The 26,504-nt window shown below is 40.0% G+C and overlaps 1 protein-coding gene across 2 annotated transcripts in view; it reads right to left on the bottom strand.

Annotated features, from left to right (window-relative positions):
- nrg3a (neuregulin 3a) overlaps positions 1–26,504 on the bottom strand; it is a 342,494-nt gene that overhangs the window by 20,050 nt on the left and 295,940 nt on the right. For both annotated transcript variants that reach the window (XM_005741540.2, XM_005741541.2), the window contains 3 exons: positions 22,446–22,469; positions 12,358–12,460; positions 4,271–4,397 (listed from right to left, as the gene is read on the bottom strand). In XM_005741540.2, the coding sequence (XP_005741597.1) occupies positions 4,271–4,397; positions 12,358–12,460; positions 22,446–22,469 (254 nt within the window). The remainder of the gene's footprint in view (positions 1–4,270; positions 4,398–12,357; positions 12,461–22,445; positions 22,470–26,504) is intronic.

The following is a 26,504-nucleotide window of genomic DNA, read 5'->3' as shown; positions in this document are numbered from 1 at the left end:
AGTGTGGGCTTCTTAACTAGAACAAGAAAAAGCTTTTTTCTCAATACAACATGATATTTCAAAACTAGATGTGAAGCAGTGTGGTTTAGACAAGCTTAATGCCTCAGTGACAATCAATGAGCAGCTGTGTTGTCGATAAACTAGGTTGTGGCTGAATATGTTAGGTGATGTGACATTTAATGTGATGTCCCTGCATGCACTGGACCATTTATATTATCATGTATCAGAGTGATGTTGGAAAAAATAGGTAAGTGAAAAAAGATAAAGCAAAGTGGAAATTCTGAGATAAAGAACAGTGACCCACTTAAAGTTTGAATGAAGCTTCTATAAACGAGAAGAAAAAGGAATACAACATTCCTACTGTTGACTTCCATAAAACAAAAGGAGATAAGAAAGTGAAAAGATAACAAAAATGTCCTTAAATAGCTACACAGCTGAAAATCAGAACGGAGTTTCAAGTCATAAGTATGAAGACGACAAAATATTCAAGTTTCCCAGACTCGTTTCTGATCTATATAACTGATCTGTTTTCCTGTGCCTTCTCTCTCATCGGGTCGATAAACACAGAAATCTATTTGCATTTGTTTTCAGTAACTCTGACATTTAGGTTGAAAGTGAAATGAAATGTGATGTACTTCTAATGGCTGCACAATTTCCAACAATACCTCAGTTATTTGTCTGAAATATAAATGTTGCTCTTTGAGATTAAAATAATATTGACTGTTTTTTGGGCATATTTTGTGCAATGCAGTTATGCTGGAGGCTGGACTTTTGCTATTCCTCTGATCATTACATTAGTTTGGGAAGCCAGTATGTTTGTCCTCGACAGACCTCTTACCTTGAAGGTAATTTGAGGAGACGCACCTGACACACCATCTTTACAAACTCCAGATTTTTCAGATTGCTTTCAAACTCTGGTTAAGTCTGTCTCCGAGCCATGTCTTACACTCTTGAATCGTCTGAACTGAAACTGAAGGTGGAGGCTTCGGGCAAGAGTGTCAATGTGTTGACATTTATTTGAGGCTGACATTAAAACTAAAATGAAACAATCAAAATGTGATTGATATGTAGACGTTCAGCTTTCAAAGTCTTTAAAAACATTCAGGAATGGTTGATACATTTCGGATTTACACACCTATTTTTTCATAAGGAGATCAAAGGTCTGGAGTTGAAAGAAAGAAAAGAGACAAAGGGAACCATGCAGTCAACAAATCAACAAGTTGGGACGATATTAAAATGCAGTCGCAAGCTTGGGAACACCAAAACATCTGGGAGACCACGAAGCAGCCAAGTGGATGTTTTAGATTAGATTTGTTTGAGGAGGTAAGTGTAACATAATAGCATTAATAATATAATTGCTCTACCTTACAATGTAAAGTACCTTGAGATAAGTTTTGTTGTGATTTTGTGCTATAAAACTGATAAGACTGAATTAAATTGGTTGTACAAGCCAAGGTTTTACCCTAAGATGGTCCTTTATCCTTTACAACAGCGGCCCAAACCTTTTTTGCACCATGGACGGGCTTATTTTCACGGACCGACCTTTAAGGTGTTGCAGACAAATACCACAAAATAAAACCAGTACCGGTAACAATAAAAAGAAGATTTAGTCATAACACACGGGAAAAGACCCAGGGAAACAATAAAACGATAAAAAACGATAAAAACCCTGAAAACCATACATTTCACACCCGAGCCTCTACTCTCGCGGCCCGGTACCAAACTGGTCCGTGGCCCAGGGGTTGGGGACCGCTGCTTTACAAGATCAATCAGACAGATAAATCAAAATGAATTTGTGCTAGAATGACTGAAAGAAGTGTGTGTGCTGAACTATACTTTGAACATTATCCGAACTACCAGTGACGATTTTGACAGCAAACTTTGATTAAAACGTCAGTTAGTTTTAGCCATAAATCGGGCATCTAAATTCTTTTAGTTTTAGTCAACAAAATATCAAAACTGATAAAGTTCATTAAATATAAACTGTAAAAGTGTGTCGTGTTTTTACTGGTGAAAGTTGCTCCGCATGGTTTACAAAGCTTCTTATTTTCAAAGACATTAAGCATGAAATGTGTCCATGTGTCGACTCTTCTGTTCGTCCATTTTGGCATATTTCATGAAAAACAGGGTGCTTCCCCTCCCCAACATTTGTCACTAGCAGATCAGTTTTTGCTGTAAAAGGAGAATACTTCTGATTGGATCATCCCGCTTCTCTATACAGCTTCATTCTGATTGGATCTCGTGTCTCCAGGACATTTTCATTTCGTTTTTATTTTTCGATGAAAGTGTCGATACAAAAAAATCAGAATCTCAATTTCTGCATTTCAAATCAAGTATGACACTATTATGCTCGCAAAACTACTCATTTGTTTAACAGATTCATCTGAAATTTTAAATATGCCATAACAGACAAAGGAAATTTTCTCTGTTGCTGTCAAAATTTAGATGACAATATTGATACCATGCTGGTGACTGTATGGTAAATATAAGGTTGTAGCCACAAGTTACCATAGCTTACTTTTCCAAAGTCTAAGTATTACTTTAGGTCTCTTTTAAAACGTCAGATAAAATATGGACAACATTGCCTTTTTGGTGTCAAAAACCAGTGCAGTGCAACTGTGGCTTCTGGGGTCAAAACCAAAGATGTATCCAGATATAGTTGGTATGTTTGACATTTATCTTATTTTTTTTGTCAACCCATTTTGCAAAACTCCCTTCTTTGGCATTACAGGTGAAGATATTATATTTCAAGCTTTTTAATGAAATAACAACCGCTGATGTATTTTTTTCAGAGGACAGTCTTTGCAATGATGACAAATCAGGATAAATCTGTCAGCTGTATCACGAACTGCCAGCATGAAATGTAATTATCTCCACTGCTTTTCCCACACAGTGATTTATTCATCTTCTGCATATTAATGCGCTTATGATGGAGCCCCTTGTGTATAGACCAACAGTGCATTTAAAAATGTTTCTAATACTTTACACACTTGTGTACTAATTTCAGTGGAGTGGACAAAATATTTGGAACCATTTAAATATAATGCAGTCTGGTGGAGCGCTACCAGCACCCATTATGACCTATGCAATAAAGATAAGAAAATCACAAGCTGGAAACACAGTAATTCATGGTATAGATGTTGTACTGGAATATGTTAGATCTCATAGGTGTACCTAATGAAGTGCCTGAGGGATTTACATGATTAAACTGTAAAAAATGCTTAAGGTTAATTTATGCAGATTGGTGTAGAAATACACACAAGGACAGTCTCCCAGGAGCAACATTCATGTTAAGGTAATTTTCATGTCCATGCCAGCTACTCCCGGACGCACATTTGGGAGCGTGATGACACAGAGCACTGAGGAGATGATGAATGACACTGGCAGCCAGCAGCATGCTCCCAAACCACTGAACGATTGCTCTCAAGAAGACCTGTAAGCCTCCTGCAAGTGGCCAGGTGGAGACAGCAATACATACTTATTCACATGCACAAACTGCAGGCAGCCATAAATCTAATGGTAATCCTCTGCGGTGTCGTGTGTGAGGTGTGTGTCTGCTCAGTGATAATAACTTTAGGGAGCAGACATCTCATTTTGAATATTTGTTGGTTTTCAGATTAAGATTTATGTTTTAATGTTTGTTGACTCTTGCTAATGCCAACTAATTTACTGAAAAATAATAACCAACCCCTGAAGCCCAAGGCTATATTTTAAAATTCCTACCTAAAAAAACAACAACATCCAGAAATTCAGCCAGGGACGGCTTTATAACTGTTACAAAAAACTCTGGCCTCTATGGGTGAGATAAAAAAAAAAAGCTACCACAACAATGATAAACGAACGATTTATATTAAAACACGAGCCTGCATTTGAATTTCCAGCTTTAACAAATTTTTTTGGAAGAGAGCTGGATGTTGCTACATTCATTGTAAGAAGTAATCTCTCACAAGTACAGCCTCATGTTTACTCTTTCATAAATCCGTAACTAAAAGTAAGGAGGTAAGTAAATAAGAGAATGTATTGCTTTAAATGATGATCAGTTTTTAGATTTGCTGATGTTCAACTGGCCAATGCCATCTGCATTATCCTGTCTTGTAAACCTATATTGCTCCTATAGAAAAATTCCAGGTTGCAGTGCACATGTGAAAACGAGCCAACAGTCTTCACAAAACAGGAGCACCAGGAGTTCTGCATGAGGTCAGTTTTCCATGTGTTTACATGTATAAACACCAAAAAAAGAAAGAAGAGAAAAAACATCTCATGTACTCACCTCATGAATTTGCAGGTTGGTGTTAGAGGCCCTCATTTTGGCTTCTAGGGCATTATGGGAACTAGTAGTGTAGTTTTTCAAACTGCGACTCTCCTTCAGGTGGGCCTGGAGTTTTTCTCTGCGCCTCCTAAACATAAAGGAAAAAAATATACAACTGAGATAAAAAGTTATTGGATCCAGTTGAGTGCTTTAAGAAGTAGCGTTTATTGGCTGAGTTTCAGCTGAGTTGTATCTGGACGTAACAGTGATGCATTAAATTCATCTTTAAGACAGGGAGATTAACACGAGACTGAACAAGCGAACCTGCTGATTGCATCTCATATCATCCAGGCTACTTCTGCACTTACAATCAGATTTAAATGCAGACGTGTGTTCTGCATTATGATATAGACTTTTGAAAACTCAAAACGTTGAGTGTAGAATGGATGGAGGGACCAGCGCTGAATTTTGTGCTTAAGTACAGGCTGTTAGCACATAGAGCGATGCTAATGCTAGCAAGCTAGTCAAAAGCTGCTGATTTTTACATCGTCTTACTGCTTTTACTGAAGTTGAATTTATTAGGCTAATATGTATGTTTAGAGACTCAGTGAGATGCAAATATTTTCAATTTGGGTAGCCTAATGGTTTCATATTATTTAAAAAAAACCCTTTGATTTCTAGAGAGTAAGTGCTGCTATTAGCTAAATGAATGCGGATCATGTTTACGCTTCCAGATTTTTATCCCACTGAATCAGCATCTAATGTTAGTGAATACTCGTATGTGTTTATATAGCTATAAATACATAATAATAGGAGGCACTGACATTTCAGGGTTGCTCCAATCTGTCCAAGTGATGTTCACTTTAAATTTAGCTTCTATATGACAATCTAATAACGTATGCATGTTGACTGAAACTGTTAACAGGTTTTATTCCTAGCAGCAATATTCAAATGCCCAACAATATGCCTCTCATAAACACTAGCACACGTGGTATATTCATGCACAGTGTAACCTTTGTCAGTCTCCAGAGTAAATCATATACACCATCATAAGTTCTATACAGCACTGAATACATATATTCAGTGCTGGCATTTCCTTATTAAAGGTCAGACAAACAAAAGTGAAGGCTAACTGACAGTTTTCAGGTCATTTTTGTTATAGCTTTTGATTTGAATCCGTGGCTCCAAACAGATTCAGCTCCATCTCTCACTCTGGTATTGATTTTTCGAAATGTATCGATTAATTTTTACATCACTTGAGATTAGTGGATCCTGAAAGGGTTTTCTGTTAACACTGCTTTGGAGTTGTTTGACTGTAAAGAAATAAGAGACACACCTGCTGGCTAAAAAGGCCTTTAACCTCCCATAGTTGCTTCCACTCAAAAATCCATACCAGTTCCTCTTTAGCGTGATATTAGTGTGAGGTTTTCTTCCAGTACAACCTGTATCGAGTTCCTCAGTGTCATAATTATGTTTTGCACTCATTATCTTGAGATTAGCAAGTCTCACTTGTAACCAGTCTATAATTTTGCTCTAATTAATTCAAAACTGGAGCTTTGGCACAAACAGCTAATTATAACCAGTTTGAAAAATGATGTCTGCTCCCTTGCCTTTGTTTCAGAAATGCAGATCTCACCGAGTAGTGTTCTACAGGTCTCCTCTCAGACAACAAACTAAACATATGTAGCTGCTAATTGCAGCCAGAGATGTGAGAATTTTTAGGTCTCTTTTCTCCAGCCAGTCGAATCCAACAGTGATCTCAAGAGTTCTCAGAAACATTATGTGCAGCAGCATTTTCAATATTGTATTTAGGACGGAACAAAGGAGGGACAGATTTAAGTCCAAGTTTATACAGAAGAAACTCCACCAACTGAATTTATGAGCGTGGCTTACTTTTTAAAGTATCCCTACCATCCTTTGCGATTCCTAAAATAATCTATTTTCTTCCCTCTCCAACCAAGACACTGGCTCCCTGGTGAAGGAGAGTTGGTTTCTAAGATTTCCCTGGAGAAGGATGAGTGGAAGAAACTGAGCTTCCTGAGAAGCTCTCTACCAGTAATATAATTTTACCTGATTTCTCTGTGATCGGTGATTAAAACAAACTAATAGACGTTTATATAATGACACTTGACATGAAGTTTGGATTTGTTATTAATCTCTGTCTCTCTTCCACAGCATGTCTTTGTCCTGTCTTTCTTCTCTCACCCCAACTGGTCATAGCAGATGACTGATGAGCCTGGTTCTCCGTTAGAGGTTTCTTCCTGTTAAAATGGGAGTTTTTCCTTCCCACTGTTGCCAAAGTGCTTGCTCACAGGGGCTCATATGATTGTTGGGTTTTTCTCTGTATGTATTATTGCAGGGTCTACCTTACAATATAAGCGTCTTGATGAATGCTCAATCATCCAGCTAAGTAAATCTCCAAAAGTTGATTCTGTTCATCTGGACGTAGCGTTTTCTGTGGGAGAAACGCTCCGTCACTCATCCAAGTGACTTCTTCAGTCTCAGCTGACTGCAGGTTTACCCAATCTTAGAAACAGTACATTTGCATAATGACTGAAACCAGCCCACTAAAGGAACAATGGGCTGGGAAAACGCTACGTCCAGATGAACAGAATCAACTTTTGGAGACTTATAATATAAAGTGCCTTGAGGCGAATGTTGTTGTGATTTGGCGCTCTATAAATAAAATTGAACTGACTCCATTTAATAGTTTCTGCATAGATATGTAGAACTGTGACTATTCATTTGAGATGTGTTCTCCTTACATTAGTAAAAAAAATTGAATATTACAAAGAATATCTTTATAACATTCTTTGCAAATACACTGAAGGACTAAAGTCATTGACAGCCACATTAATTAGTTTGACCCTAATCTTGCAGCTGACTACATGACAAAAGGTTTAGAGGTAATCAAGTTAGAGAAAGCGGGATAATTACAGCTGGAGTAGCTGAAGGATGTGAGCCGATTTTGTCCATTCATCTGAAAGAACCTCTTTTGGTTTGCTATTCTGACCAGTAGACATTAAAAATCTACTTGATTTTTTACACCACTTACCCAAGCATGTGCAATTAGACTGACCTGGAGCACAAAAGCTCTGTATCACAACTTCATTGTGTTGTGCCAGGGGTATGCTCATTACCAGATGCAGCTGATGAAGCCTTTACTTGTCCTTTGTCAGACACTCTGCTGAATGACAGCGACGTAATGAAGTGTTTACAAACTGCCGCATGCTAAGCTTCTATCCTCTCCACCTCTGAGGCCTTTAATTATATTTTCTTAGAAGGAGGCTGTGACATTTGGTACACACTAGTTTTGGAAAAGTGTTTACTTAATAGGAACGGTCCATTATCTCTTCTAAAGCCTTCCCGCAATCTACTCGTTTGCTTGCCGTTTTAGGATCCAAAAGGGTATCAGTGCTCTTTGTCATAGAAGCATATGCTTTTGCTGCCATGAAATACAAAAATCTCAAACATCCAGCTCTGTAGGTTTGTTGATAGATGTGCCATATATCACCCTGCATCCCTCACTGTTTGTGCAAAAGAGAAAATTTGGCTTTGTTATCTCAGGGTGGCGTTACAAAACTTATAATAAAATCATGCTCAATATCCACCAAAAGCACCAAATATTTGCAACCAGCCTGATCTCCTGAATGAGTCACTGACACGCAGCTAATACTAATTCTTGGCATTTCATATACATTCTACTCTACTATACTTCTCATTCAGCAGGTTCATAATCCTTAAAGTATCTGATGGTTGGAATGGCTTTTTATGCCTTTATTGCAGAACGCAAGTAGAGAGCAATAAGGAGACTTAACTCCTAAATATTCTGCTACCCTTGTTTCTCCAAAGAAGGATAATTAGAAAAAAACAACTAAGTACACCAGGAAAATTATGTCTGCATTAGAGGACTTCTTTACATTCACATCCTCTGCAAACACACACACATGCAGGAGTCTCTTGTTGCAAGGCAACAGTGCTGACTACTGATAAATCATGCTGACTTTTTGCATTTAGTCCCAATGCAAGCAGTATTTTAAAGCGAGGCAACTTAAAAACCTATAGAGATAATCTGCCTGATAAAAGAAATTGCTTCTGATGAAGTTATTTAAAGAAGAAAAGTTTGACTCCTTGTTAAAAATTCTCAGCACTGCTTCCACTCCACTGTCACCGCACGGTATGGATTAGTTCACTGTCAGCGTATGTGTGCTGGGGAATGACTCAGCATTGTGGCATACCACACTATGACTCGCTTCATGACTAGTGGTGATGTAACGCAATCTTGCTCCTGTCCACACACATCAGATCCAAGGTTAGCCCTGAGAAAACGACTTCAGCAGAAATGAAAACAGTCTGCTGGTGTCAAACTGCACATCACATACAGTATGTGCATTTTAAGACCATAGAAGGTCAAACAGCCACGTTAAGTAACGTTGAGCAAAACATATTTTGAATGAGGTGGGACTTAAAGGGTACAGAGCTCAAGGCGATCTATTCTAAAGTTTTTGTGTTAAGTCTGACTTTCACCAAGGAGACTGAAGCCCACCTCCATTTACAGACCACGAGTTCATTTTTAAAAAAATATATTTTAGTCCTGCTTATTTATTACATATTTGCCATCATTGTTTTACTTGAAGCACCTTTTGTGCAATTAAAAAAAATATAAACATGTCAGTGCACATAATGTTGCAGAATGGTTAAATATTGATGTTGCCATCTTATGATAGATTGGAGTTTGGTACACTCCGCTTTAACTGAGTAGCAAAATCAGGACGTTTGAGGAACTAGACTAAAACATGACTTTGTAATGAGTGTGTAAAATTAAAGTAGGAATTGCTACTAATTGTTAGCGTGATTATATTATGACACAAGCTCATAGACTGTTGTTGTTGTTTTTTTAAGGTTAAATGTTGATTATGAAGTGGTGAGTTTCACAACACTCATGGCATAGAGTTAATGTTAACTTTTAAAGGACAATAAAGCAGATAAGTCAGCAGTGATGGATATTACAATGTAAAACACACTCTATGTCTCTCTGTTATTGTTTTAGCATGAAGTGGGAAACATTTGTCTTTCATGTAGCTGCACTTTTATCGGGATCTTTTTTCTCGGTGTGAGAAAACCTTTGACTTTATCTTTATTCAGGTCACTCAGATCCGCTCCCTTGCTCCTTCATCCCAATCTGTATGCATCTTCTCCAATGAACAAGCAAGTTCCCTGACTCAATTATGGATTCACTGAAAGCGCCTGTCCATCATCGCTTGATCCGATTATCTTGTTGTCAGGCTGCTCACTCACTCACATCATTATATTACTGAGGAAAGCCTATGGAATTACAGTGCCATCTATCATAGCTTGCTCCATAGTCCACATACTCTGAATGGCATACTGCCATTAGAACCAGATGTTTAACCCATACTGCTGAGATTCCCTTCACAAGGGATATATATATATATATATATATATATATATATATGACTATTCATTTACCAATTACTGTGAACACATATTAACTTCAACCCTGCAGAAAACAGGCAGAGAGCAGAGAAAGGCTTAAGCCACATGAGCTGACCTTTGGGTGATAATAGGCTATGAATATGTGTATAATGAGCTTTACAAATTGTTGCAAATACCTGGTCTGGGATTTCATCCAAGATGCAGGATGCCTCAACATGTTGCCTCAGTTTTCACTAAATTTAAATATGTCTTTGTTTACATGTGGTCTGACCGCACCCAATAGGGCTTATTTCCTCATGTAGTAATGATATATTGATTCAGGGACCAGTGGCAGAATGTAGCAGCAGTAATATTACTTAAAAGTTTGAATGTCAGTCATTGTAGACACTTTCAAATCAAAGGAAAATCATGAAAAAAATCGAAATTGCTGGTTATGGTGAAATTTCATGTCACTACAGCTAATTTACTTGTCAACATATTAAAGGGGAAATGCTGTCACTCTAGGAGCTGAGTAATAATTCAACTGCAGTTCTTGTAATTTCAGTCTTTCCAGTGTAGAACTGAACTAAATTTATCTGTGCTGAATACCCACCATGAGCTCTAACCTCAGTCGTTTTTATGTCACGAAGCCACTGAAACACTCTTTATGATATGCAGAGTGCCGCTTCACAGAGGAGAGACTGACAAAATGTCATAGTGGTTCCTGTTTTTCTGTTGTGTTGGACATCAACTACATTGTTCACAAAAACAATCAGCAATATCACTTATAAATATACATTTTGCTTACTTAAATAATTAAGAATCAAGTGACCAAGTACCATTTTCAAGTTGTAGCAGCCAATAATCAAAAACAAGCTCACCTGAATTATCAGCAGTAATTGTTTTTTATAACTCAGGAAAACTGAGGACTCCTGCAATGTTTCCGTTTGGATATTTGTCAGTGAGCATATAAATGCATTAAGTAGCAACATATTCACAGCTTGCCAAATACTCCAGAAAACCAGTGTTATTAATGACACGCATAGTTACTGACTGAGCTGCAGCTGCACCCCTGTGCATGCTTGCACTGCCTGCGCCAGCTAGCAACAGCCAAAATGCTGATGAGCCATAATAGACAGTATAAAAGACAGAGATTGCTTCCAGGGCTGAAAAGTGAAACTAATGCAGAAGTGACTAAAACCTGCATGCTTTAATGGCTAGCAGGGGGTAGGACGTCTGGTTGCATAAAGACTTCTACCTGTGCAGAAGTCTAGGATAAATAGCTTCATGAACTCAATCTCTAATTTTTTGTCATATTCAGTGAAAGATTACGTTAGGTGAAAATGATTGTGCACACAAGTGTATGACCTTAACAGTTTTTAGCCGCCCTTTTAATGGTATACAAGGACAAGGGCTAAGAGAGAGATGCTGTAAAACCTTGACAGGATGAGACTTTCTGCAGAAAACTTGGAAGAAAAGCTTTTTTATTTTTTTCCATTTTCAATTTCTTCTACTTCTATACCAGTGGTGATGTTTTGTCCGAGTGGTGACATCTAGCATTTGAGAGTTTATTACAGCAAGTCTAGCAAACTTCAAGTGTCAAGGTGATAGGGCCCTGGTGACATCATAGATGGCACACAACACAACCAGTGGATGCTCTGTGTTTGGAAGATTACATCGCTTCATCAGTGCAGCATCAATTTCTTTCAAACTCTCTGAAACGAAATGGAAATTCCTTCATGTACTGAATGTCCCGCTGATGCAAGACAATTTGTCCATTTTGAGCTGGTGGGCTCCCAAAGATAACGGCATGCTTCCCTGTTATTGTTATTGCTAGCAAAATATGATTTGAGTCCACATCAGATTTTCATTTTATTTCTGTGAAGTTTGTGTTAGTCTGTTTGCAATGGGAACCAGAACTTTTATTGGCTTAGTGATTAGTGATCTCCATTTTTAAATTAGTGCTGGCTAGTCTGGCTTTTTGTTGCGTGTCATGAGGAAAGCAAAGGAGAAGCATTAAGCCAAGGCATTTGGGACCTCAGCTCAATGCACAAATGCAACAGTTTGTGGGGCAAAAATGACCCGAGTCTTTAACAGAAATGAAATCAAGTCTAGAGGCTGTTAGATGCAACAAAGAGGGTTGAAGAAAGTCTGATTTTTGATGTTACTTAACAAACCATTCACACGTTAGTGATAAAGAGAGCTTGAATACATTAAAAATAACACCTGTTCGTCTCCATCTGTTACGTAGTCTGCTCGCTGTTTGTACTGAAACATAATTCCTAGGAAGATAATGCTTAGAGGTGGAGATTCACACATTATTTGTGCAATTATGAAATAACCTGTCGCCTCTAGTTTGAAGTTTGTAGATTTTAATGCTCGCTGGCAGTGCACTGCAATCTGTTTAAAGTTTACTTAGTGACAGTTCATTTACAACAAGCAGTTTTACATGACTTTCTTCTTTCTCAAAGAAAGATTTGTTCACTGATCCACTTTGTTGTTGAAGTGTTGTTCCCAGATCTCAGCATTTAACTGCGCGAGTGCAATTTGAATATTACCTACAGGAAGTAAGTAATAAGCTAGTAAGTATGCTGAATTGAAAAAGATTTGAATTGTAGTTTTAACAGCCATCTGTAGACTTTATGTGCGGTGTTGTGAGTTTATTTTCTCACTTGTTGCGGCAGTAGAGGGCCATGCACAGCGTTCCCAGGAGGCTAATTGCCATGGCGATGGATGTGATTGACAGCACCTGTCTCTTATACACCTCTTTGCTCTCTGTGGAGAAATAAACAGAGGAAGAAGTCACATTAATGTTTGAACAACAGACCCTCGGGGAAATAAAGCTATAGATCACGCACGTGTTTGCTGATACGTGTTTATGCGAGAGACCAAGGAAGGGAGAGAAAACGGTGGGCTGTGCATCTGTGCGAGTGTGTATATCTGCAGACATCCCACAGTCAATATTCACACAGTCCTCACCCTAACGCAGAATTAAACATGGGTTTGAGATTTGCACTTACCCATTTTTAATTTCTAACGGTGTTGTTTACAGCACCCAAACAGCCATTTTAAATCATCGAACAAGCAGTTGTGGTGCAACAGCTCTCTTAGGCTTTTTTGTATCTGTCTTGCAGATTCTTACAAGTGTAATTACTTTTGCGTAAACCAAATAAAATTGAAATAAAACAGCAATAAACAAACACGCTTTTACAACTCCCCAGCAACACTTGCTATTCTTAGTTACCACACAGCCTTTCGGCTCATTTTATCAGCTCTCCCACATAGAGTAATGGTCCGACAGACACAAGACACTGCTTTTGAAATGGATGCCACATGTAATGGAGCCTGAATACATGGAGACAAGAAGAGTTATGGTGCAGAGGAACGCCATTAGTGGAGAAAAATGGAAGCTGTCTTGTTTGTTCCGAACAAGTAAATCATAGTTGCCTTCAGATACATTAATAGGCAATCAATCAAGTTTTATTTAGCAAGGCTCAGACCTTGGAAAACAATGACGATGACAGGTGTTGAGGTTTTACGTTGAAGTGATTGAGACAAATTTTCACCATGGATGGGCACGAATGGCCACTTTAGCGCAAAAAAAATAATCACCACTCACAAAAATCACAGCTGCGAGCTGAGGAATAAAACCGCAACATAGCTGCAGCCACTACGTTTTGCTCAAGGGCATCCTGACAGCAGTCAGCGAGGGAGAGTGTTACTAATTCACAACCACATCAATATTTTTTAAGCCTGTCAGGGAATTTAAAACAGGGATCTCTCGGTCCAAGCATTTCACAGCAGCCTTTAAGCTATTGTGTACCTCACAGAAATCGCACAACCAGTCGTACATGCAATATATCATTTATAATCCCTAAAAATAACAGATGTTGCAGAACCTATTAGTGTCTTTTCGGTACATTTTTCCCTTCTCCTCTGTGCCATTATTTCTCTCCCTCCATCTATGTCTAAATTATGTCCGGGGCCAGTGCTGTTTAGATGCTGCTAATCAGGCTGCAACAGATTTGCTCATTGGCTACAATTATGTCAGTAGAGGGAGCTGGGGCACATTCGGTTGGCTGCAGGGATGGCAGAGCAACAGACACGGAGGCAGGAGACCAAGACGAAAAGGAAAGGTGAGGAAAAATCAACCAGCCAGGTGCTAGTAAGGAAGGAAGATGGATTTTTATCTGATAAATCCAGCGTATTGACTGATCTGGCTGCCACTGTTTAGCCTTTTCAGAATTTACAACATGCCTGAAGAAAACTGGGTGGTAATTAATGTGTGTAGGGACAGAAATATATGAATACATGCATTCACAGCTACGAGTTGAGTAGAGAAATGGGCAAAACTTCAGTATATCACACACTGTCTGGCTTATATTTACATATGCATACAGCATTTCAAGTATTTGGTTAGTCATAAATATGTTTTCGGCTTGTCCAAGGTCACGCAATACCTTAGATTCCCCTCCCACATGCTTATTTGGTCACACTAGCTGTACACACACACACACACACACACACACACACACACACACACACACACACACACACACACACACACACACACACAAAACAAAAAAACACCCTCTCGTGATATGAATTAATCATATGGCTCATGAGAGGGAAAGTATGTTCATGTTCCATCTGTGGAGCCGTGAGGTCACATCTTCTATTACTTTCCACTTGAAACCTCCACTTCTGCACTGCAGAGCCCTGCTGGCCACTTATTCACAGCCACATTATAGAGAAATATGATCAATATTTTACACTAAAAGTGGCAGCGGCAGTAATATAGAAGGGCTGCTGTGACCTTTTTTGTATGTAGTCATATACATTCATAGCGTGTTTACAGCTGCTATACACTCCGCACAGTTGAGTGTGCCAGAAAGATAAGCCGGTAAGAAATGGAGAAAGAGTTGGAGAAATACAATTTAAGTGGGCTTATGTGAAATAACTGAATGGGAAAATAAAAATGAAAAACTGTGCGCATTTCCTACTTAAAAACAAAACAACTCAGATTTTGTGTGCCGACTCTTTCAATCATTATCCAAAATGATTGAGTTGAGCTTCATTATGAGAAATGACCAGCTTTCTGTTACATCATACAACATGCACACCTATGTCCTGAAGAGCACGAATGCTCAAAATAAGCACAAACAATTACAGTGCAATCAAATAGCGGGTGAGAGCACAGTCACAGACACTCACACACAGAGGAGACTAAAGTCTGGCGACAGAGAGAGGTGGCATTTTGACAGCATATCTCTCAGGCATACTGACTCTGAGCCCTGATGAGATGGCTGAAGTCTGCCTGGTGGAGTTCATGACATATAAACAGAAACAGTGGACAGTAAAATGCACTTGGCAGTTCTCCAGCACACACATTTCCATCAGTAGTGGCCCTCTCCTTTGGAGTGCTTTTGAGCCAAGTCCATTAGGATCGACTCAGTTTTCCCCTCAAAAATCACTGAAAGTTAAAACAAACAAACAAACAAACAAAAAAAGCTCTTGTGCATTAAGAGATTTCAATTTTTTTTCTATCCAGGCAGTGTTTGCACATTGAATCTTACCCTTATTTTAGTGACAAAGGGTGCCAGATTAGTGAGTAATTCAAGGATTTTAATCTAATACCAAACATATGGACAAGTCAGGCAGCTGGCAGGCACCGACACTGTCAAGGACTGTTACAGATATTAGGTGAAAGACTATTCAGTTGTATTTCATTTGTACAATTATGGAATAAACTGTGGCCTGGAGTTTGAAGGTAGTAGAATTTAATGCTGATTGGCAGCACATTGGATTCAGTTCAAAGTTTATATTGTTGCAGAATTTGGATGATTGATTGGTCAAACAGTCAGTGTTGGCATACTAGCATAGAAGCTACTGATCAACCAGGTTTTGAGACTACCAGAAATGGAGGTAATGGAAAGGATGGACTCGGCCCCTTTGATGTTACTCATTGTTTGTAGACTTTTGCTGTGAAGCCTCAACTCTGCTGTTATGTTGTTATGTTGCTGGAAAGAGAAGTGACCATAATTGCATGAAAAGTTCCAATGCAAGTTATCAGCAAAGGCTAGCAAATATGACTGAGAATGTGCATCTAGACACTGTATGGTAGCATTGCACACCGAGCTAATAGTGCTAAGTACAATAAAAATAAAATACTAGAATTTCTCTCATGAGAACTGGAGCACTAACTTCTTAGATGAACTGATGGGACAGTTAACGATGCAACAAACCATAATGTTTGTCAGACAAAACTCCAAAAGACACCAATACCACAAACAGGGTTTAGCAATGCAGTTCAGCAGCTTGAATTTTCAGACCCTCTAGGGCAGTGTTTCGCAACCACTGGATGTGCCGCGAGAAATGATCAGGTGTGCGGTGAAAGATTATCCACCTGATTGGTACTCTAATCCAGCCGTCCCCAACCTTTTGTGTGCCACGGACCGGTTTACGTCTGACAATATTTTCACTGACTGGCCTTTAAGGTGTTGCGGATAAATATAACAAAATAAAACCAGTACAGGTGGCAAAATAAGAAGATTTATTCACAACACATGGGAAAAGACCCAGGGAAACCGAGTTAATGATAAAAATCATTGAAAAATAACAATAAAAACCCTGAAAACCATACATTTTACATCCGAGCCTCAACTCTCGTGGCCCGGTACCAGTCTGTGGCCCAGGGGTTGGGGACCGCTGCTGTAATTGACCAGCGTGAGTAATGGGCAGAACAATTATATTCTTTTCCACTAGAGGGCAGTACAACTTCTTACTCCAATTAAACGGGTTACCAACTGCCAGTAAAACAGAAGAAGACGAAGAAGAAATGACATGGTCATGCTGCAAGTGAGACAACACAGCACGTAATAGCAAAAGATAAGTGTTTCAAAAAGAAAAAGTAGTCAGTCTGACCTGAGTCCTGGAGAACATTCGGACCCAGATGAAGTGAGAAATGAGTGCATGAGTGAGAAAAAACAAGGTATACTGGGGACAAAGCGAGCCAATTCCGCTATACCGGCTTCACGGAGAAAAATGATCAATATGCTTTTTGCGACATTTTTGTTTGGTGGTGTGCTGTGTGATTTTCTAATGGGAAATATGTGCCATGGCTGCAAATGGTTGGGAAACACCGCTCTCGAGGCCTTCACCTGTTCCATTTTAAGCCTTAATAAAACCCCTGTACATGGGACATAGGAGTCGATGGAGACCGACTCGCAGTGGCCATTCAAGCAACTGTTTTGGCATTGGTTCTTGGCTTCATCTAAAACAGGTAAAATGGTACCAACCTTGAGACAAAGCTGCAGACTGTTCACCAACAATACAATCAGAACAAACAATGAAAAAGAAAACAGTGATTTAAATACGTTTAACACTCAACTGTAGATTGATTCATTTTCAAAAGCCCAAATAAATTCTGATATTTAAAGGTTCAGCCCTATGAGAATGCTGTTTTAATCCTTTAAAGGTAGTATTTGGTTCCATAATGATGAGATTAAAAAAAAACTTTTTTATATCATAATGTACATTATGCAGTTCCATTTTGATTCTTAAGTCTTGATACCAAATTTTTCTTCATCTTATGCTCCACATTGTTTTATCAAGTTAGATCATTTATTACGAGTCCATGTCAATGACAGCTCGGTTGCCCATTGTCACGGGCCGAGACGGTTACATAAAGTGCACAAGAAGAGTTTGTTACTGTCAAAGCGTGGCATATAAAGATGAGCATTCTGATACCAACGATGCTCTGTTTATCACATGCCCCCAGTCTAGGCCATGATAAATGTCATGATCATTAAAGACTGACATGGATGGATGAATGGAAGGAGTGACATAAGAAAAAGCAAAGATCAAAGGATGCAGACAGAGTGTGGGATTATGTTGCCATTTCTCCGCAGCTCTGAGCATTAGAATTTCCATGTGCCGCAGCACAGACTGCTGATGGTGGATAAAACCTTTATTATGCAGGCCTGCCGTGCTAGAGTAAACATGCTCTCTTGGCTGGTCACGGTTCTTTCCTCTATTACTTGGATAGCTTTATTCACCCATTTACAGACTGAATCTATTTAGGTGACTGGAGATATTGTTATCGCTGGCAATTTTCTTTCTTTCTATCACTTTTTTTTCTTGCTTCTCATAATATTCTCTCCTGTCCCACAGCCCGGAAGATGTTACTGTAGCTCAGTATGTGCTGGTAGTAGCCATTCTTCTGTGTGCTGCCTGCCGTTTGGCTTCTTACTGGCACTAAAAGGAGAGAGCTCATCGCCCCGGCTTTTCCTGGCTGGTCCTTCTAGTGTGGCATGAAATTGATTTTAACAAGCACTTTGTTTGGATCCACCATCAAGCACCACAGATTCTTTAACCCTTCAAATTCTCATGCCCCAGTGCCTGAATGCTATGTTTTTGTCTGCCTGTTTTTGGTTTGGTTGGTTTACGGATAGATTTGCATAACAATTTTACTAAAGGCTGACTTCAGCACAACTAAAGGATAATTAACTTTGATGAATCTGGATGCAGAAGCTTTTTGGATGCATTATTCATCAGTGTCAGATGACGATAGCAAATAACAGGGCCAATTCTCCCATGGCAATTTTCTTAAAAAATAATGGGACATATTACGGAGTATTTATTTATTTTTTTATTACTAAAAATTCTCTAATCCTGAACCTATAGGAAAAAAAAAGTTAATGTTTCTAGAAGCAACACCGATTTATTCAAAAAGAGCCAAGTTGCACCACGAGGAATTCAAAACCCTTCACAGAAAATCTCAGTATAATAAAAATAAATGAAATTGTGATAGAAAAGGGATCTCTGGGAAGACACCGGAGTGATTGCAGTTTATAAATTCCTCTCTGTCTTTCTTCCCTTGTGTTACTTATCTCCTTTCTCTTCTGTCATACCAAACAACTCGGGCTTAATATTTAGCATTCTCAGTGCATTTTAGTTCTCGGCTTACCAAAGTTGAGTGAGTGATTTAAAAAGTTTTTCTACCTCGCCAGTTTCTATCACGATGTGAAGTAAATGACAGAAAGAAACAAATGCGTCCAGCTAGGTCTGTTCGCCTTTGCTAACCAGCCTCCTTCCAGCACAATCACTCGACGAACCCTCTGGAAGGAAATTGAAAATCAACATGACTTAAAATACATCTACTGCCCTTCAAAAGTAGCTGCTTGTAACACTTTCTTCAAACATTGATTTACAAGTCGGTGCAAAAGCTTCCAGTCACAGCTCAGTCATATTAGAAATATTGATGACCACATGACTGACTGACTGGATGCTGTCAAATTTGTCAACTTCTGCCAAGTAACCAGAAAATATATTAAGAGGAAAACTGGATCAAAGAATTCCTGAAGGTGGTCTCGGCTCAGGGCTTCAGGCTGTGATGTCCTCGGAGGAGAGATTTCTCCTTTTAACCCCAGAAACTGAGTCTCTTGGAGGGGAGAAGTTCATTCTCTATAAAACAGGCACAAAGCTTCAAGTTATCTGTAAAACGAACCACAACTGGGTTAAGATAAGATAACCTTTATTATCCCACACGTGGGAAATTTGTTTTGCTACAGCAGAAAGTGGACAGTGCAATGTTCCATCCATCCATTCACTTCTGCTTATCCTTTTCAGGGTCGTGGGGGGCGCTGGAGCCTATCCCAGCTGTCATAGGGCGAGAGGCGGGGTACACCCTGGACAGGTCGCCAGTCTGTCGCAAGGCTAACACACAGGGACAAACAACCATTCGCACTCACATTCATACCTAGTGACAATTTGGGTTATCCAATTAACCTATCCCCACAGTGCAATGTTATATAGCAAAATATATATAGCAAAAATGAAAACATCCATCCATCCATCCATCCATCTTCATCCGCTTTAACCGGGGCCGGGTCGTGGGGGCAGCAGCCTAAGCAAAGAGGCCCAGACCTCCCTCTCCCCAGCCACCTCCTCCAGCTTATCCGGGGGAACACCAAGGCGTTCTCGGGCCAGCCGAGAGATATAATCTCTCCAGCGTGTCCTGGGTCTGCCCCGGGGCCTCCTCCCGGTGGGACATGCCTGGAACACCTCACCCAGCAGGCGCCCAGGGGGCATCCTTGTCAGATGCCCGAACCACCTCAGCTGGCTCCTTTCGATGTGGAGCAGCAGCTGCTCTACTCTGAGCCCCTCCCGGATGTCCGAACTTCTCACCCTATCTCTAAGGGAGAGGCCAGCCACCCTTCGGAGGAAGCTCATTTCTGCTGCTTGTATCCGCGATCTCGTTCTTTCGGTCACTACCCACAGCTCGTGGCCATAGGTGAGGGTAGGGACGTAGATCGACCGGTAAATTGAGAGCTTCGCTTTTACACTCAGCTCTCTCTTCACCACGACGGACCGGTGCAGCGTCTGCATTACTGCAGCTGCAGCCCCAATCCGTCTGTCGATCTCCGGCTCCCTTCTCCCATCACTCGCGAACAAGACCCCGAGATACTTGAACTCCTCCACTTGGGGCAGGAACTCATCCCCGACCCGGAGTGGTCACCCTTTTCCGGCTGAGAACCATGGCCTCAGATTTGGAGGTGCTGATCCTCATTCCCGCTGCTTCACACTCGGCTGCGAACCTTTCCAGTGCGAGCTGGAGGCCCTCACCCAATGAAGCCAACAAAATTAAACCCCACATGTTAATATTTACTTGTTTGTATGGCAAAGAATGTCAAGTTTGACCAACACATTCTCATCTTTGGAGTCAAGTACTGCCGTTCTGTCAGCAGCTGCTGGCATCACAGAGACACGCTGGCAGAGGCAACATTGGACACAAAGAGATAAAAGTTCTCTTTTAAAAGAGTGACAAAGTCTGCCTGAGGGGCGGCAGTTTCAAAGTCATGGGTTTGTGAGTCAGACCCTGTCATGTTTGGGTGATTTGTGTTTTGCACTCATGGATTTCTTTTACTTTTGCTCACTTTTTACATTTGTTTTCAGTCGCTGGTAACATTTATGGTCGGGAATAAATGTGTCGCTTCTCGACAGTTGTCAAATGATGCTTACGGCTACCCCATGTGTTTAAATGTGACTTCGTTGCTGTTTATAGTGATGCCAGTGACATCTGGTGTAGGTTGGGGCCCAAGATTACATTTTTTTTAATCTCATCTCAAACACTAATGTCTTCATGCTAGAGCTCCCTGCAATCCCTCAAACCTTTTACTTGAATGTTAAATTTACTCCAAACTAAAAATCTGTTTATTTATTATTAAGGGCGAGTTTCTCAGCAGCAACTGAGATTGGTCCTTTTTAATCCTCAGATCAGAGCCTTTTTGGTCAAATGGTATCTATAAATCATCCTGTTGTTGATGCAATGTGTCTTAGAGTGAAATAACGATTTGCTATCACTTGCTATTGACAGAAAGGATGGGGCAGTTCAAGTGACAGTTTGTAGTTTAATCTACTATGTAAAGTATATTTTCTCACTTGCATTAATGACAATAATCTGTGACATAGAGCATTACAGTAGGTCTGTGCATTTCTTTCCTTCAAAGAGCTTCCAAAGGCACAGACACTGACACACCAGGATTGAGTGTGGGAGGTTCTTATCTAGCCGCTGCTTAACACAATGCTGGGGGAAGACGTTGGCAGGACTAGAGACGTCAGCTCGGCAATGAAAATGTGGCAGCCTGAACAATGTTGCAGAAGCATAAAACCTCTCGCTGAATATAAATGGGGAAACCTGCAAGATAGCTCTGTAGAAAATATCATCTGTCACTGCCAAGTTTGCATAGTCTAAGCAGGTTTTCTAAAAAAAGCTTTACTTCGTTTGACTGCTTAGGCAGCGATCGGGCAGCTGAAAGAGATGCAGCAGTGCTTGTTCTTGTGAAATTTGACTTTGAGCATGTAGATGCTGTAAAGCCAGGCAAGAGGAAGGGCATTTTCCTTGATACTACAGAGATTTTTTTAACCTAAAGAGGACACATTTTGAGAGAGAGTGAGGGGCTCTGGTTAACAAATTTCATGTCGTTAACTAGCGCTTCTCAGCTGTGATACCCGACACAGAGTCCGCGAGAGCCAAAACCGGGAGCGAGCAGCTTGGCGAAGACGAGGTGGAGCTGCTGGCATCTATCCTTCACAGCGTGTGCATGGGAAACGCACACTAACATTCAACACACAATCGCTGGAAGGATCTCATCAAACTCACATTAGGGCTTCAGACACACACTTTGAGCATGTGCCATGCATGCGCACACATACCCACACATACTAATGAGGAGTGCGACTGGTAACGGTGCCAACATCACAAAAACTCCCTCACTGCACCCTGCACGCCTCTCTGTTCTCCCTGTTTCCAAGGAGACTGCAGCACATTGGTATTCTGGTGGGACACTTCATGAGCAATTGTGAGAAAAAGAGAGAGATAGTGCAAGAGAGAGAAAGAAAGCAGAAAGATAGAAATGGTGCGGGGAGTAAAGATACGTAAGTACATATGTGTAAGGAGGATAAAAACAGATTAAGACAGCGTGTAAAATACAGTGCAGCACGCACGGTTGACGGCAGCTAATATGTTAATGTATAACTATAGATATATTTGTATTCACCACAGCTTTCCTGATTACATTTCAAATTATGTCACAGTGCCATATGTAATTAGACACATCCAACTTATGCCGTTTGCTGGCTGTTATGAACAATTTGTTCTGTATCCGAGCCCTCAGAGTGCATTGTTTATCCAATATGAAAAGCGGTGATGTTTACAGTTATGACTCAGACAGATGCAAGACAAGAAAAGCTTCCTTACCCATAAACTCGATGCCCAAGTGATCTGTTGTTTCACGCAGCAGGACGGAAGAAGGAGAGAGAGAGAGAGAAAAGAAAACAGCTTTTATTAAGAATTGCGTACAATAGCATTGTGTGTTATGTGTGTAAGTCATCTGTTGTCACAAGTTAGTAAAATTACACAATAAATGACACACATGCGTGAGGACCCTCAGAGATAATAATGCTGGATCTGAACTAACCTCGTGCTTAAAGGCCCAGAACTCTTTCAGTCGGGTTCACGCTATGAACACCGCAGTTGTTTGAAAAAGTTGTTATATCCTCTCCCATGCACAAATCAAGAATTATTAACATTTGAACAGATGTCTGATGACAGTATTGTGGGCTTTGCTTGTGTTTCCTGCACCCTGTCAGTCAAATCGGATCAAACCACAGACCAAAGGAATCACAGTAACTGGGATCCTAAGCGATAAACTTGGCTCAGAGATTTGAATCTGTCAGTATCATTTTATACTTTACTCGGTTTACTCGGTGGAGAAAGAACACTTCAGTAGCCTCACATGTAAGTGGTGTTATTTACTGTCATTTTGTACCAATGAGAACCAAACCAAGCAGAGATCTTAGCAGAACTACTACAGCTCACACTGTTCCAGCTCTCAGGCTTTCCTTCCAGACTAATATTTTCTTCATCACTTCATTCAGATAAAATGCTTTCTAATCTTTTACCTACAGCTCAGATTTCTGACCTTGACATTTCTGCAGACACAAGTAAAATCGACAGATGCTGGAAAAAGGCTTCAAGGCCACCAATAGAATCCACTCGTTACAAAGAAGAGAGAAAAAAATCACTATCAATGTTCATCCACAGCCTAAAACTGTCTAGTTTTGACTCTGAACAAACACATTTTGTCTTCACCAAATTGCGATCACAAATATAGAAAAGTGTGACTTAAATCTTTCCGGCCTGTTGGCATCTGGCTTTACAATTGGTCCCTCTAAAGCAGCGGTCCCCAACTCCCGGGCCTCGGGTCCGTGAGTCGTTTGGTACCGGGCCGCGAGAGTTGAGGCTCAGGTGAAATGTATGGTTTTCAGGGTTTTTATCGGTTTTCAGCGTTATTTTGTTATCGTTTTTATCATTAACTCAGTTTTCCTGGGTCTTTTCACGTGTGTTATGAATAAATCTTCTTTTTTTCGGTACTGGTACTAGTTTTATTTTGTTGTATTTATCTGCGACACCTTAAAGGCCGGTCTGTGAAAATATTGTCGGGCATAAACCGGTCCGTGGTGCAAAAAAGGTTGGGGACCGCTGATCTAAAGTACACAATGCAATACTTGCACCCCCTTAAAATCACATCCTCTACAGAGAAAATTACAAAGTCAATATAAGAGGGGGCACCTCAGTGTCAACTATATATATTTAATTTTGTGTAATACATTGGGATATTTATAATTAGAGGCATTTGTATTTATTTTGTAACTTTGTTTAGTTAATTGAGTTAATTAGTTCATTAATTATTCTATTATCTAATCATAGTTAGAAATTGTTAACCAATAAGACACAAATCAATTAAACTTTTCAACATTTCAGTCATTAGTGTTGATTTCTACCAAAGTGCTGACTTGGCAGTAGTACCAAACGCAGGTCTAGTAACTTCAGCTGTTTTATATGTTACACGATGCACTGATAGAACTTATTAAATACAATGTTTGATTGGCTTTTATTTACTTTAAATCGCTCACGCTGTTTTCATAACACTAACCAAAGTACTTTCCTGACTCTAACCTCAATCCATTCAAAACCAAACAGTTCTGTACCAGTCATGCTGCACTTAAGTATAAACTAGAGAAACAAATTAGCTGTATCAGAGTGTATTTAGATGAAAAATGCACATTTAAACACATAAAAATTTCACAGCCAACCAGCGCACCTGTGAACTCATCGAAATGAATAATGAATTGAGGATGAAATTCATTCACAAACTTGAGCTCAGACACGGTTACAGCAGATCAGCGGATCCTGCTGCCAACCCCCATCCGCTACTGGCTCAGCTGATACAGCTGACACATGCAGATGGTAAATATCACGTTAATAAAACCAATTCAAGCTTCTTTCGCCTCCTCACAGTCGACTTCACAGAAGTGGAAATTTCAAGATTAGAGTTGAAAATGTCTTTTGAGAAAAAAGTCGAAATGTGGAAAATATTGTTGTTGTTTTAGGACAAACTGCCATGGCTGCCTTACCTTCTATACGGTCCTCATCTCAGTACTAGAAATCAAGGAAGAGGCATGAGGAGAGAGGATTTGAGGCAGGAGGCATTAACAAAATGAGACATCCTTGCTTCTGAGCTGTCATTTTAAGACAGTGTCAGTGTAGAATGAGGAGTGCACAGCTTCTTAATCGGTTCATTGTGGGGTTTTTAAGACTACTACTGTTATTTATGATCTCTGTCAGATGAGCATGACAGTGTTCATGAAAACAAACCGTTTATATTCAATTCCCAGTGTGACACAGTGTGACAAGAATGCACACATAATATATTTTTCTTCCTTTAGTCATCACACCCACAAATGTTGAAGGGTAGAGATGATTTCCTTTGATAACCAACACAACCAGTGAACAATAAACACATGTATTTGTAAAATCCTTCTACCACCATGCTTTAAAGATTCCAGCTGTTTGGCACAGCTGTTTTGTATGACATGGTTGAAAAGACTTTCTCAAGGTGCACCTGGTCATCCTCGATATCCTCGTCTTACAACTCTTCTCTCTATTGATTGCTCCCGTCTCCAGATACATTTTAGAGCCCGATCCCGATATCCATCTTAAGACCTAAGCACAAGAGCATCACAGAGGGTACCTAACGTCTCCTTTGTATACAGCTGTGAAGTCCAAGAGCACTTTAGCACATGGCTTTACACACTTTACTGACTATCTAAAGGGATGGAGACTGCATGTGTTTTTAAATATATTCAAAGCTCTTTTCTTATAGCGAGAACGACAGGTACCTCATTCTCTCTAGTATTTTTGTCATGTTTCTTTACTAAATAAAACTTGAAAAACAATGATGTACAAGCATGGTTTGTGATAAAACATGCTGCATTCCTGTAATTTTATGTCACCTTTCATCCTGTAACCCTCAAGGAGTCTTCTTTGTATACAGTTTTCTTTTAATGCCTGTGTGGCATCCCTTAGTAGTGTAACAACGCTGTGAACTGAGGGTAAATGCATATGGTAAAGTCTGCAGAAATACAGACTTACGAAAGTGTGCATGAAGGGCTCGAAATGTTTCTTGTGGTGCCCTTGCACAGTTTGACAATGGTACAGCCCTCAATAACTTACTGTAACAGTGACTCAGTGTGGACACTGTGACTGAGCTGACGAGATGCGACGTTCTTGAAGGTGATTCACAGAGTGAATGAGGACAGAGGATAGAGGAGACAGGAAGGCAAGGAACAGAGAAATGAGAAAAGCCCTCTCTCCATGCGTGTCTGTCTGGGTGAAGTTCCTGAAACTGACCAATCAACTGGCACATCTGAAACTCATCCTCTCATTAAGATCCAGCAGTATTTGAACCTTAAATTTCAGCCTGTTCAGTCCTTTTACATGGCACTGACACTGCAGCTGAACTAGCTGTAGTCTCTAGGCACAGTCTGCAGTCAAGTTGTCTCAAAGTTATGCCTTCTTTCTGTGTCATGGGTTGCTCTCCATTGCTCATCAGTGTGCCAATTGCCTTGCACGCTTTCCACCATCATCTCTTCCTGGATAAAGCCTGCCTGTCTGACTCTCTGCTCCAATCAACGCCCACCAGCCAGCCTTTCTCTACGCTCTTCCCACTGGTTCTCCTGCCAGCTCTAACCAGCCGTGTACCAAGCCTCGTCTGCTTCCACTCCAAACTATCGCTACTGATGCAACTTCTCACCAAAGGTGGCCAGTGTTGCGGGATTCCATTAGTAGTAAAATAATACAAAAAGATCTGTTATTTTTAACCATTTCTGTTTCTTATTTACAACTTTGTGCTTTTAAAGAGCAGAATTTCTTATTTCATCCCTAAAAATCGGTTCATGACTTCCGTGAAAAAAA

This window comes from Pundamilia nyererei, unplaced genomic scaffold (genome assembly GCF_000239375.1).
Source record: "Pundamilia nyererei isolate P.nyererei 1_Seehausen unplaced genomic scaffold, PunNye1.0 scaffold00111, whole genome shotgun sequence".
NCBI classification, from domain to species: Eukaryota; Metazoa; Chordata; class Actinopteri; order Cichliformes; family Cichlidae; genus Pundamilia; species Pundamilia nyererei.
The sequence above is the reverse complement of the archived record's forward strand: the minus strand, read 5'-3'. Positions and strand labels throughout refer to the sequence as shown.